The sequence below is a fragment of the Syngnathoides biaculeatus genome, chromosome 2 (genome assembly GCF_019802595.1).
Source record: "Syngnathoides biaculeatus isolate LvHL_M chromosome 2, ASM1980259v1, whole genome shotgun sequence".
NCBI classification, from domain to species: Eukaryota; Metazoa; Chordata; class Actinopteri; order Syngnathiformes; family Syngnathidae; genus Syngnathoides; species Syngnathoides biaculeatus.
Window position 1 is genome coordinate 31289972 of NC_084641.1, and position 14121 is coordinate 31304092.

General features: G+C 46.7%; 1 protein-coding gene and 1 long non-coding RNA gene across 3 annotated transcripts in view; both read right to left on the reverse strand.

Moving 5' to 3' along the window:
- Positions 1 to 1821: 1821 nt before the first annotated feature.
- On the reverse strand, positions 1822 to 6006 carry LOC133495498 (uncharacterized). Its single transcript, XR_009793594.1, has 4 exons — positions 5728 to 6006; positions 3538 to 3596; positions 3041 to 3171; positions 1822 to 1960 (listed from the first exon to the last, which is right to left on the reverse strand). It is a non-coding gene; the product is annotated as an uncharacterized LOC133495498 (long non-coding RNA).
- A 6262-nt stretch (positions 6007 to 12268) lies between these two features.
- LOC133490402 (titin-like) overlaps positions 12269 to 14121 on the reverse strand; it is a 29529-nt gene continuing 27676 nt past the window's right edge. For both annotated transcript variants that reach the window (XM_061800417.1, XM_061800411.1), the window contains 3 exons: positions 13931 to 14084; positions 13599 to 13844; positions 12269 to 13508 (listed from right to left, as the gene is read on the reverse strand). In XM_061800417.1, coding sequence (XP_061656401.1) covers positions 13216 to 13508; positions 13599 to 13844; positions 13931 to 14084 — 693 coding nt within the window. In that variant the 3' untranslated portion in view covers positions 12269 to 13215. The remainder of the gene's footprint in view (positions 13509 to 13598; positions 13845 to 13930; positions 14085 to 14121) is intronic.

Genomic DNA, 14121 nt, shown 5'->3' on the forward strand with positions numbered 1-14121 from the left:
ACACGCTCCCCTCAAGAATTATTCTTGAATTGGTGCCGAACCTACATAAGTCCCGACCGAGTACGACAATCACTACTTTAGTGTCCTCAAACATCCTTACTTCAGTCTTGGTGTCTCTGTGCACGTCGAAGGCTTTTAGGACTCGCTCGTCCGGTTTAGCTTAGCTCGGTAGCCGCCGAACAGAGACACATTTGTGCAGTCAGATCGCAAAATATCGCAGATCAAGTGTGTCAATCATTCAGACGTAGCTATGTTATGCAAGCGAAGAACTGCTAATTCATTTTTGAGACATGTATTGAAAATCAAATATAGGGTTTACTTTCGTGCAAACATATCTGTTCCGGTTGATTTTAGTTGGATTCAGTTGATCATACGATCTTCCACAAAGTTTGATCCATCAAAGACATTTTTCGTACTCAGTCTTCTGTTCCAGTTTATAGATGGATTCAGTTGATGATGCGGTCTTCCACAAAGTTTGATCCATCGAAGTCATTTTTCGTACTGGGTCTTTGGTTTTGGAAAGGGTACGAATTGAACTCCACCAACGAGCCTTTCAGGATACCTGTCGTCACCTCTTAACCTTGTTAAAGAACCCAAATACGCGATAAAACCCTAACAAAAGCTATACTGGACCATGCAACATTGTCTGAGGGAACGGCGGACGCAAAAAAAGGGGGGGGTGGTTTATGCAGATCTCTGGCCTCTGATTGGTCAGCGACGTGGATGACGCAATTTTTACGGAGGGGTCAATTCTTAAAACCATACCTTTACTTTATACCACTTTTTTTTTTAAGCATAAGGCGCGAACGAGGATAAATTTAGCATAAATTTTGAGATGCTTTCCGCTTACCTTTTATCATGGTGCAGTTCTTTTATGTCTCAGCTCGTCTCACAACTGATGTACCTCTTCAGAATGCGCGTCACAGCACCATTTGTGAGAACAAGGGTCGGCAACCCAAAACATTGAACGAGGCATATTGAGCCAAAAACGTCTGGAGCCACAAGAAAAAAAAAAAAAAAAAAACACAATCTTACATAAACCTGACAATGAAGGCAACAGGTGATCCATGTATCTAAATTAGCCTACTGTCAAAATGGCTTGGAGTTGTCTACAAATACATGAGCATTCATGATGAAATGTTTTTTCCCCCCCGTACAGTGCATTCTGAAGAGAACGACGCACCACGTGACTGCTGCTGTACGATGCCGCCTCAAGTTTAACTTTATTACAGTATGAATTGTTTTGCTTTGATGAAATTAAACAAATGCAAAAAAGAAATCCAATTTGTCATTTTATTGGGCATTTGAAAAAATGAAAAGCGCATAACGTGCCCATTATCTGAGCACTAAACAGAATGCAATAAAAGACAACCTGTATCTAAGAATAAAACCGCAGCCTTTTGAAAACAGCCACTGTACTTTGTTACTGAATATATGCCTATGAAAGGATTGTATTCTTAACCGTTTGAGACTTCTGTTTTCGGACATCACTGGTCAGCTCCATCCATCTCTCAACACTTTAGCTCCTCTCTGGTTTCAACAAAACTTGCAGCAGTGAAGTTTGACAAGGCAATCCACTTAAATTTATTTCTGCGCTCGTAATTTCTCCAGATGCAATGCAATCGCGCTTTTTAATTTCTATTTTTGGAGGATTTTTCTTTATGTAAATAAAATTACATTTTTAATTCATACCTATTAATAAATGACCAACAAACAAATTAGTCAAAGCAAATATTTTATAAAATATATTTATACGTGAATATTTTTGTTTAGAAAGGAAAAAAAAAAAAAAAAAAAGGTAAAAAAAAGTGGTACAAACCTGGATAGCAGGGTTTGGTCGGTGGTCACCAACAGGCAGGGGTCACCACTGCATATGCCCCACTGATTAGAACCATAGTTTCGGGTGGATGGACCATGCACCCTCCTTCCCCACGGGACGCAGGGGCAATGCCCCCAAGTCCTGGTGGGAAAGCATTCAATTTGCCAACACCAAAGGTAGAGAGCAGGAACAGGTCCATTTGGACGGGTGGCATATAACTTTTGGATGGAGAATCAGACTTGGCGATGTTTGGATACATTTATCAGCTGTACGTCATCACATCCTGACCACACATTTTTGCCAAACCCTCAAGGTCAACGGGACATTTTTACACCCCAAACCATGAGAAATTTCTGTAAAATTGAAATACATTTTAAAAGGCAGAGCAGTATGAAGATAGTTGAATTCAATCTGGTTTGTGATGATACCCCAAACTTATATTTTTAAGGAGTTAATTTCTGCATGGAGGAAGAAGTAGTCAAGAGCAGTCCATACCTGAGGTCTTGAATGTGCAACTCGTGACATCTCCCCCACGCCCCCATCAAGTTTATTTATTAATACCAATAATGCAAATTTCACCTCATCCTCCATGTTAGCATGCAGATTTGATGTGATTGATTTTTCGTGTTTTCCCTTGCAAACTAAAGTAGCTAATTTTGTTGCTTCCAATCGTTTTTGTTGTTCAGACAAACCAGTTTTCTAAAGTGGTTTTGTCAAACAGAGTCCACTAAAAAAAAAAAAAAAATCCATGTCAACACTTTCACTTGTTGGGTAACTAAGGCTTTTTTTTTTTTTAAAGTGATCTCGCACCTTAAAATGATTTTCAGATGCCTTTAAGAATTGTCGGACTAGGGAATAACACCATTTTTATTTGCTTTACTCCCTCAATTTCACAAATATTTTGTTACATGAGCTGGCTTAATTTTCTCTCAGGACGTCAAATCCAACTTCTTGTGAATTTCTGTTGAGACTAGCATTTTGCTTCAACCCTTGTGTTTAGCACGTCACTCTCTCATCCGGGACTTGAGCCAGAGGCTACAAGGTGTTTAGACATTTTCAATTCTTAAAAAAAAAAAAAAAAAAAAAAAAAAAAAACCAACCACATACCTTTACCGGTAATTTATTTTGGACCACTTCAAATTTAACAGACACACATACACAGACAAGACAGACAGACAGAAGGGACTACCCCGCATAAATCTAGAGAAACTTTCTGCTTACGTTTATTCCGGTGCAGTTCTACGTCTCAGCTCGTCTCACTGTACTTCTTCAGAATCCGGGTCACGGCACCATTTGTTAGAGCAGGGGTCGGCAACCAAAAGTGTCGAAAGCCATACTGAAAACATCTTGAGCTGCAAAAAATGTTTTAATCATGAAGGAAACTTACTGTAGTATCTAGATTAGCCTACTATCAAAATGATTAAGTTTGCTACAAACACAATGAGCATTCGTTTATTTTCATTCTGTAGAGAATGATGCACTACGTGACTGTTGTCGTACGATGTCACCTCAAGTTTAACTTCATTACATTATGTTTCATTGCTTTGCTGAAATTAAAGAAATGCCAGTGTCATTTTTATTTTTAGGATGAGGGGGAACATCCATAACGTGCCCATTATCTGGCCACTAAACAGTGCAATAACATGCAGCCTGCGTTTATTGAAGAAAAAAGAAAAACTGTCACTGATTACATGCCGATGACAGGATTGTGTTCTTACCAGTTTGACACATCACGGGTCAGCTCCATCCATCTGAACGGTTTTCCTCACTTTAGCTCCTCTCAGGTTTCAACAAAAACATAGGGTTAGCATCCGTGGCGTTTGGAAATGCAATTCACTTAAATTTCTGCGCTCCTCCCATTTTTCCACTCTTTCCCAACTGGGTACTCTGCTGCAAATTTAACATGCCTTCCCTGCAAATGCCTTTCTACATGACTGTTATTTGACAACTTCTCACTACAAAGCAAACATTCAGGCAATTCTTCTGCATTGTCAATGAATGCAAATGATTCGTTCCAAATAACATTTAATCCTCTGTTCTTAGTAATTTTCCTCTTTTTCACCCTTGGGATCCATGGCCCATCACACAGCCACCGGTTTGTTTACAACCGGCACCTGCCTAGCATCCCTCCCTGATCAAAACGTGTTGCAGGCTATGATGTAAATCTTCCTTGACAGAAATGTTGAAATTTAATATTTATTCTACACATTCTTATAGAATTGGAAAACATTTGTCCACCTACAGAACCATAATAAAATGAAAAATATCATGTTTTTCAAACATTTTTGAAAGAGCTCCAGGGAGCCAGTAGGGCAACGCTAAAGAGTCGCGGGTTGCCGATGCCCATGTTCGAGGTTTGGAAAAGAGGGAAGACAAAAAAAAAAAATAAAGTCTCAGCCCAGATTGAACCTCCCGGCCGCACAACCCGACATTGCCCAGTTCTTTTCTTCTGGTCGAGTTAAAACTTCAATGATTAGGCTACATGAAAAGTTGAACAAATTATTCACATAAAGTCAAACAAGAAAACTAACATTCAAACACTAAAAAAAAAAAAAAAAAGACCTACATAAGTGAATTTGAGTCTGTTTGCTGAAGCTCGAGTCAAGTGATTTGGAGGAGCCAATTGTAATGCTAACAGGAACACACTTTGACTACAGCCTGAAGCCACAAAACTTGCAAAACACTGAAATGTCACTATGGCTCACAAAATCAAAACCTCGACTCTGTACATGAAAGGTATGAACAGCATATAGCTATCATTTAACTTTTAGAAGTCTGTGATGAAGTAATGCATGTGCTCATTTGGAAAGTTTGCGGCTCGACTTTGCTTTATGCTGCCATCTACTGCTTGGTCAGCGTCACAAACCTTACCGAGGGGGATAATGTTTAATGAATAAGTAAGTAACTTTTGAATATCAGAATTATAAAATACTGTAATTTGTAATTGTTTTGTAAATGTGTTAGGATCCCAAAAACAGACCAGCTTGCACATTGGTGCACTTATAAGTCAGACAAAAAGCCAAACTTCATTTCCTCATCTCACACTGAAGAATCATTTTCCACAGCCTGGGGGACAAAGTGTGCTTTAAGGTCAGCTTTATTGGCCAAATATGAAACAAGGATAGTCTCCAGTAGTTTGAGTCGCCTAAGTACAACATGTTGAGGACAAAAAAAAAAAAAAAAAAAAAAAAAAAAAAAAAAAAATTGTCTACTCACCTCCCCCCACACCCCCATAAATAATTTTTTTTAATAGTTTAAGATGTCAACACGCCAAGGAATGGATATAGTTGGAAGTTACAAGTCGTACAATAGTTAATCATATATAATACTGATTGAACCAGCAGGGTGTGACAACTCAAGGAAGAATTTTGGCAGTAGAGTTTCCGAAGTACACATTATTGCAGGATAGCTGAACTTCAGGTAAAAACAGGCACACTGAGGAAAAGGTGGCCAACATCTGCACAGCATCACCTGATAACACACCTTGCCAATCCTACCAGAATTTGCGTCTGTAAGACTGATTTACTTTTCAATTGGCTGAATCCAACGGAAGTATTCTATAAAAATTCTACGTATGAATTTGGGGGAAAAACAAAGGGGGGGGGGCTACTAGCATTCAAATTTAACAGGGGGTGTTAGGGTGGGGGGAATGCACGCTTCACCCATCACCTGTACTCTGACCTCTATGAAACAAGATGGCATAATTGGAAACCGTCGATTACACTAAGACGCGCCCAAACATCATCACATCACGAACCCTCAAAGAAGATGCGGAAACCACAAACCAACAGGTGGCCACAATCACAAAATAAAAAGGAAGCGGACCTTGATCACGTTGGCTGGATTATTCTTTCATTGAACACGTCAGATCCAACAAAACGAACAATTTCGAAGCTAATTTTACTCACATAAGTCAATTGTGGACTTCTCTCACCCACGCGTGCGACGAAGCTCTGCAAATCCACGTGTCAATGCTTGACTCTTACTCCTCAGGAATCGTCATTTCGGAAGGAGTGAAGCCTTCTCTCCTGCCACAGGCGTCCATTCCTTGGCTTGGACACGAATCTCAACGACGCATTAACTAAAGTAGTGGCTGAACCTGAAGGGGTCGACATGAAAGTAGCCGGGAGCGATTAGCTTTGAGTGGCCTGCAGACACAATGTGCGCACCTGCACTAAATGATAGCCCCGCCCAGCAAAAAAAAAAAAAAAAAAAAAAAAAAAAACAGACCAATGAAACGTCGGAACACTGGACAAGTCCATGGAAAAGTGCAAGTTCAGTTCAAGTTCGAATCAGGGTTCCACTGGAGTTTCCCTCTCCCTCTTTGGGCTTCCTTTGCTATATTGTGCCCTCATCCCATCTTTATTTATAGATAGGTTAGTCCTTTCTTTTCTGATTTGGTGAAAGGCTTATAGTTTGACTGGAGCCCCTCACACACACAGTATAACTACAAAAAAAGGTTCGATGCAATGCAGATTTTTGCGTCCCCCCACTACCTGGAAAACTCGTGATTGGCCAACTTTCATCAGCATCCCAGTGAGATCAAGTGAGAGTACTTGGAGGAAAGGCTGTTGCATATTTTTCATTTACAGTTTTGTTTACAGTTGTTGTTGTTGTTCACTGTTCACTCTCTAATTCACCATTATAGGTCGACGGTTTTTTTTTGCAAAAAAACTGATGTAAATATTTTCCCAATCTTCATCAGTAACCCTAAGCAAGAAAACTAATTTTCTGTGAAATTTTTGATGAAATTCATAATACAGAACTCTGCAAATTGAGTTTTATTTTGAAATGCGAGAAAACTATTTCAAATTTTCAGTCTAAATTAGGATGTCGCAGAGACAACGAACAATGCGTTTAGCGTGTTTTTTTTCCCAGTGCGAATTCTTATTTCCAAAAATATATCCAACTGATTGACATAAAATTTGATATTTTTATGACGAAAAATATATATATATATATACATATTTTTTTTTGCTATGTTATGATGGTAGGGCTTCACAGCGTATTTTGGGAAGAGTTAAGAGGTCACGGAAATCGGGCCTGAGATAATATGCAAGGTTTCTTGGTAGTCACCGTGTTATATTGGTTTTCCTTTGCACTTTGCCTTTTTTGGCTTACCAAGTCGAATTAAAAATCCTTCATGTTACCAGAACTGAAAAAATATCAAGCTCACACGATCAGTTTTAAATCTATATGCCAAACTTTGAGGAAAACCCCAACCATAATCCAACCTGTAAACTATGTCTTCCACACGTTTAGGGAGTACAAAGATGGCGGCCAACTGGCTTCAACCAATCGACATACCGCTCGATGTGTATGCACTATCCAGTCTTTTTTTTTTTTTTTTTTGTTAGATCAGTGGTCCCTCCGCGTGACCTGACGGCGCCTACAACGGCGTGGCGTGTGTGTGTGTGAAGTCAATTCCTGCCACAACGACACAAACAATTAAACGATACATATTGTTAAAACAAAGACTTACGTAATAAAAAATATATATATACACTTCAGCGTAGCATCACTTCCGGGGGGCCGGGGGGCCTGTGAGGGAATGGGCGTTCCGTATGTGCCTCCCGTGCGTTTTGGAACAACTTGCTGTTTGGTGACGTCACTTCAGGTTTTAGGGGGTCCCGCGAGGTCCTGAGCTGTCCAACTGTGTGACTGCCGTGCGTTTCCAAGCCTCCAATCAAGAAAAATCGCGAATAAAAAATGATCTGGAGCTGTTAATAAATGTAAATTAATTGTACTTTTTTCTCTCCTTTTTTCAGTTTTTCTTTTCTTTTCTTTCTTTCTTTCTTTCTCTGTTTGTATATAAAAATGTGGGGGGGGGGGAATGATGGGCTTGTAGCGCCGGAGAAAAGGAGTCGGAGGCGGAGTTGTCGGACACAGAAACAGAACTTGCTTTATTGTTCGACATCACCAAACTACTCGCATAACGGCGGGAACTCTGTTAACCTTTGCTCCGGAAGCGCAACAACAAAAACAGTCCGTGCGGAACCCCGCACCCCAACTCGAGGTCCCGCGGGTGAATTATGTAAACACCACACAAGCCCCCCCAGAATTCACCCATAGTCAAAATCCTTGTGCCGTGGAGGGATGATGACCCGACCCCGGCGAGTGTGCACTGTAGGGGCCGATGGGGGCGGGGCCGTACTGTCCATTGAGTCACGGGACAAGGGCTCAGGCGGGGTCAAGGGTACCCCGGCGGGCGCAGGGGCACAGGGCAAAGGGGGACGACCCCGGCGCGGGGGGAGGGCCAACCCCAAAGGCTGGGCAATGTCCAGGTGCGCGGGTTTGACCCTGTCCACGGAAACAGTCTCGGGTCTGCCGCCAATGTCCACGAGCAGGCTCTTATCCCCATGCTCCAGGACCCTGAACGGCCCGTCGTATGGGGGGCGGAGAGGTCCACGGTGGGCGTCATGACGAACAAACACAAAATCCGCAGAGCGCAGGTGACGGGGCAGCCGGGCAGCTGGGGTGCCATGTTGCGACGTGGGAACCGGCGCAAACCCTTTTGCGGCCTCCAGCAGGGAGGACCGTTGCCTGGCTGCGGACCAGGGCGCTGTGGCGTCCGGGATGAATTCGCCGGGGACCCGCAGTGGCTGGCCGTAGACGAGTTCGGCGGATGAGGACAACAGGTCCTCCTTGGGGGCGCACCTGAGGCCGAGCATGACCCACGGGAGCTTATCCAACCAGTTGCCGTCCGTCAAGCCGGCACGCAGGGCTGCTTTCATGGAGCGGTGGAACCGCTCGCAAAGACCGTTCGCCTGGGGGTGATAGGCGGTAGTGCGGTGCAGCTTGACCCCCAAACTCTCAGCGACTGCGTTCCAGAGTTCAGAGGTAAACTGAGGGCCACGATCTGAAGAAAGGTCGCACGGTGTCCCGAAGCGTGCAACCCACGTGCCGATGAACGCCCGGGCCACGTCTGACGACGTTGTCGAGGAGAGGGGAACGGCTTCGGGCCAGCGGGTCGTCCTGTCCACCATGGTGAGCAAGTAGGTGAATCCGTGCGAGGGAGGAAGTGGACCTACCAAGTCAACGTTGACGTGGTCAAACCTCCTCTCGGGGACAGCAAAGGGCTCCAAGGGGGCTTTTGTGTGGCGATGCACCTTAGCCCGCTGACAGGCCACGCACGAGTCGACCCAGGCCTGCACATCTTTCTTGAGACCGCGCCACACGAACTTCTGGGCCACCAGCCTCACGGACGGTTTCCTTCCGGGGTGGGAGAGGTTGTGGACCGCCTCGAAAACAGCTCTTCGCCAGTTTGCAGGGACCAGCGGCCGAGGCTGGTCAGCCGAGAGGTCGCACAGCAACCTGACGCCCGAGTCACCAACCGCGACTTCCTCCAGGCGCAAACCCGTGTCAGAAGTCTTGAGGGCCTGCACCCCGTGGTCCGAGGCCTGGTCTGCGCTCATGCGGGAGTAGTCGAGACCCAGATGCACAGTGCCGACGATCGCCCTGGAGAGGCAGTCCCCGACCACATTGGATTTGCCGGCGATGTGTTGGATGTCCGTAGTGTACTCAGAGATGAACGACAGTTGGCGTTGCTGGCGGGCGGACCACGGCTCGGCCACCTTGGACATGGCGAAAGTGAGGGGTTTATGGTCCACATATGCCGTGAACTCACGGCCTTCCAATAGGGAGCGGAAGTGGCGGATCGCCAGCCAGAGGCCGAGGAGCTCTCTATCGAACGTGCTGTATTTGCGCTCCCTGGGGACCAGCTGACGGCTGAAAAAGGCAAGCGGTTGCCAGGCGTCGCCGACCCACTGTTCGAATACGGCTCCAACAGCGTAGTCCGATGCATCGGTAGTGAGAGCGACAGGGGCCCCGTGGGTCGGGTGAGCCAGCATAGCGGCACGACTCAGTGCGGCCTTCGTAGCCTCGAAGGCTTCCATCCTCTCGGCCGTCCATTCAACGTCCCGGTTGGGGGCCTTGTCTTTAAGAGCCTCATAGAGCGGGCGCATGATGTGGGCCGCCCGGCGGATGAACCGGTGGTAGAAAGTCACCATCCCCAGGAACTCCCGGAGGCCCCGAGCCGAGCGAGGTCGGGGAAAAGCGGAGACGGCCTCCACCTTTGCCGGAAGGGGGGCGGCGCCGTTCTTGTCTATGAGGTGCCCGAGGAACTGGATAGAGGGCACCCCGAAAACACACTTTGCCGGGTTGATGATCAGGCCATGCTGCTCAAGTCTTGCGAAGAGGTCGCGGAGGTGCATCAGATGTTCATCCTCCGAGGAGCTGGCGACGAGGATGTCATCCAAATAGACGAACACAAATGGCAAGTCCCTGAGCACAGAATCCATTAAACGCTGGAAAGATTGTGCCGCGTTTTTAAGACCAAACGGCATCCTCAGGAACTCGAACAGTCCAAACGGAGTGATTACAGCTGTCTTGGGAACGTCTGAGGGGTGCACGGGAACCTGGTGATACCCGCGCACCAGGTCGACCTTGGAGAACAAGATTTTGCCTGCCAGGTGGGCTGAGAAGTCCTGAATGTGTGGAACAGGGTAGCGGTCGGGCGTAGTGGCGTCGTTAAGGCGGCGGTAGTCACCACACGGTCGCCACCCACCACTCGGTTTAGGGACGATGTGTAGTGGCGAGGCCCACGGGCTATCCGAGCGGCGGACGATGCCCAGACGCTCCATGTTGGCAAACTCGGACTTAGCGACTGCTAGCTTCTCGGGATCAAGCCGTCGGGCCCTCGCGTGGATCGGGGGGCCCTTGGTCTCAATGTGGTGCTCGACCCCATGTTTAGTCGTGGCAGAGGAGAAAGTGGGCCGTGTCAAGGCAGGGAACTCACCAAGGAGGAGTTGGTACTTGGTGCCGTCCGATAGCGAACTGGAGAGACCACCATAAGTCGCCTCATTGCGGACGCAGGCGACCGTGGAAAAAGTCAGTGCATCCACCAGACGGCCCCTCTTAACATCCACCAGCAGCCCGTGGGCACAAAAAAAAATCAGCGCCGAGGAGAGGGAATGAGACATCCGCAGTGACAAAGTCCCATGTGAAGCGCTGACTCCCGAAACACAAGTCCACAGTCCTCATGCCATAAGAGCGGATAGGGGAGCCATTAGCGGACAGTAGGGGTGGCCCATGAGTCCCGCCAGCGGCGTCCTCCACAGTGGCCGTCAGGACGCTCCTCTGGGCGCCGGTGTCACAAAGGAATTTGCGCCCGGAAAGGTTGTCCTTGACGAACAGCAGCCGGCTCTTCGCGCCCACGCTCACGGCCGCTGCGAAGCGTGGGCTTTGGCGTTTCTCGACGCATCGTAGTTGCAAGGGGCGCGGCACCTCTTCGCTTTCGCACCGAAACGGGCATGGAAGTAGCACAAGCCTGTGCCAGCACGGCCGTCGGTGCCGAAGGGGCCCCTGCTGGATGCCACCCCCCGCCCGAAGGTGAGTAACTGCGCGTCGCGGCCAGCGTCTCAGGGGAGAAGCGCTGGGTTGCCAGGAAGAAACGGTCGGCCTCCTCGGCCAGGGCCCGGGGCTCAGTGATAGTACTGTTCGCGAGCGCCGTCTGAACATGCGGTGGCATTTGCCTGAGAAACAGTTCCATGAAAATGAAATTGGGCTCTTCCGTGCCCAGCAGGTTTAGCATCATTTCCATGAGTTCGGAAGGTTTGCTGTCCCCCAGTTCATTAATAGCCAACAGACGTCGGGCACGTTCCGGCCGTGAAAGTTCAAAAACCTTGAGAAGGTGAGCCTTGATCCCAGCATACTTATCTCGGGCCGGGGGAGAGGTGATGAAGTTCACTGCTCTGGCCGCCGTTGAGCTCCCGAGTGCTGAGACGACGTGGTAGTAACGCGTGGAATCATCTGAGATCCCGCGGAGGGCGAACTGAGCCTCCGTCTGCGCGAACCACGCTGCCGCGGACGTCTCCCAAAACTCCGGCAATTTGAGGATGGCGGTTGCCATGTTCGTTTCAGTCTCGAAAACGCCGGGACTGACGTCGGGGTCACCAGTGTAGCGCCGGAGAAAAGGAGTCGGAGGCGGAGTGTCGGACACAGAAACAGAACTTGCTTTATTGTTCGACATCACCAAACTACTCGCATAACGGCGGGAACTCTGTTAACCTTTGCTCCGGAAGCGCAACAACAAAAACAGTCCGTGCGGAACCCCGCACCCCAACTCGAGGTCCCGCGGGTGAATTATGTAAACACCACAGGCTAATTGTTAAATTTGAATGGATGGGAGGGGAAGTCGATGTGGGAGAAAGTCCTTTTGAGTCGGAAGGCCAGTGCACCTCCCTTCTTCATTATTGGAGGAGGGTTCAGCTCAACTTTTCTAGCCCGTAGGCAGGCCAATATTTTTAATATTTGTCTTCCACATTTTGTTTTAGGATGTAACATATTGGTGTGTGCGTGTGTGTTTGTGCAGATGAGCGTGCACGTGAATTTTGACAACTGCATATTGTGGGATGTTCCCATGTGAGAAAAGTGGCCAATATGTGGTGCTGAAATCATGCTTTATTAGAACAAAAAAAAAAAAATAAACACTCAAGGAGAATGAAAGAAAACCTTCCTACCACAGCACATGGACTCGCTGTAGCAAAGAAATTAACACTGACTACAGACTACAGTACACACAAACACACTAATGAGCAATCCTCCAGGAGATAGCACTGCTTCTGCACAGCTGACACTCCCAGAAATTGTTTTTTGGTTTTGTTTTGTTTTTTGGTTTTTTTTTTCTGGCCAGGTGAATGTATGGAAAGTCCAAGGGACCGTCCGGTACCAGAAGCAGCGCTCCTACGTCAAATATGAGAGTGCAGGCCACTCACACTCTCAGGTGGTCATCAAATAAATTGGTGATACGACGCAGTCAGTCTGAACGCAAGACCTCGTCATGCTGCTTACGTGAGGGTGATGCAAGCAGCACTCAGGGTCTTGTGTTCGCGGTAAATCATCATCGCGACACATGTCCAAAACAACAAGGCTTGTTTTTGGTGTTGAGTAAACTTCAACAGGGAGACGCTCTACCTGCTGAGGCAATCTTAAACATCAACTTAGCGTGGAGGCACATAGTATTTGTTTCTACGTTTAGCAGGGTATTCGTTCCACAAGGAACTTTCTCCTGTTCATCAACATTTTGGTTTCCTTATTTCACTTCATATAATTGTCATAAATAACAATGCATGCATTCCCCATAACCGTTAAATCCGGCTATATACATTATGTACATGTCACTGCAAAAGTATAGCGGTTGGAGACTTGACGTTGGCAATCAATTGATGTCAACTTTGGTACGAAAAAACAATAGTTCCTATGTACAAGAAAATAAATCTGTCTATTCTTGTTGCTGATTCACTTAACATTAGATTAGCAATGTGGGAAATTGGGGGCGGGTGTTTCAGAGACGTCTACATCCAAGTTTGATCAATTTTCTTATTTTTTTTCTTTTTTTACATTGATTGGATGTGAACGTTGACAGTCGCAGAGGCTGAGCCAAGTTGGTTGGAAACTCGAAGTGTGTACACTCCACCATCATTCTCCTTCACCGCGGCAATCACCAGTGTGGAAATGTCAGCCGTATTATCTACGTGGTGACGGTTGTCCCCGTCAGGAAGCATCTGGTCTGAGTGCAGCCACTGCACGGATGGTGTGGGGTCTCCAGAGAAGGTCCCTGTCACCATCAGGGATGTTCCAACTGCGACTTTGATGTTTTCTGGAAGAGCTGTGACCTGAGGTGGCGCACCTACAAAGACCAGCCAGTTTAGCAACACTTATTTCCATCACCATAACTTCTTCCTGATCCATTACATTCCATTTTGGATATCCACCTCACCTGTTTTCATCACACTCACAAGGCTCCTCTGTGAGGAGGAGGAGAAGCTGGAGGAGGAGGAAGAAGCTTCCACATGTGATCGATCACACATTTGCGTAATTTGATTGCCGGTCTCGGACATGCTCTCAATGGAGCTGAAAGTGGCAGCCTGCCTAGACGATGCCTTCATATGAGCAGAATAGGCTGAGAAAGCTCCGGCTTTTTGTTCCACCCTCATCATTGTTCGTGTTTCTTCCTCAATACCGGCTGCAAGAATGCAAAGAACACACATACTTGGTTGGCCCTTTTGAAACTATTCCATATCCAATATTGCCAAAGTATGAATCACTTACTGAAGACATTGAGGGAGGACGTGGCGGAGCACTGGCCGAGCTGGTTTTTGGCCTTGATGGTGTATTTACCGCTGTCTGCCAGCTTTGCTTTACATATCTCCAGAGTATATACACTGTTGATCCAGTTCATTCTCACATTGGATGTGCCTGATAACTGCAAGAGAGAAAATATTCAGGTGAAGATGGTAACA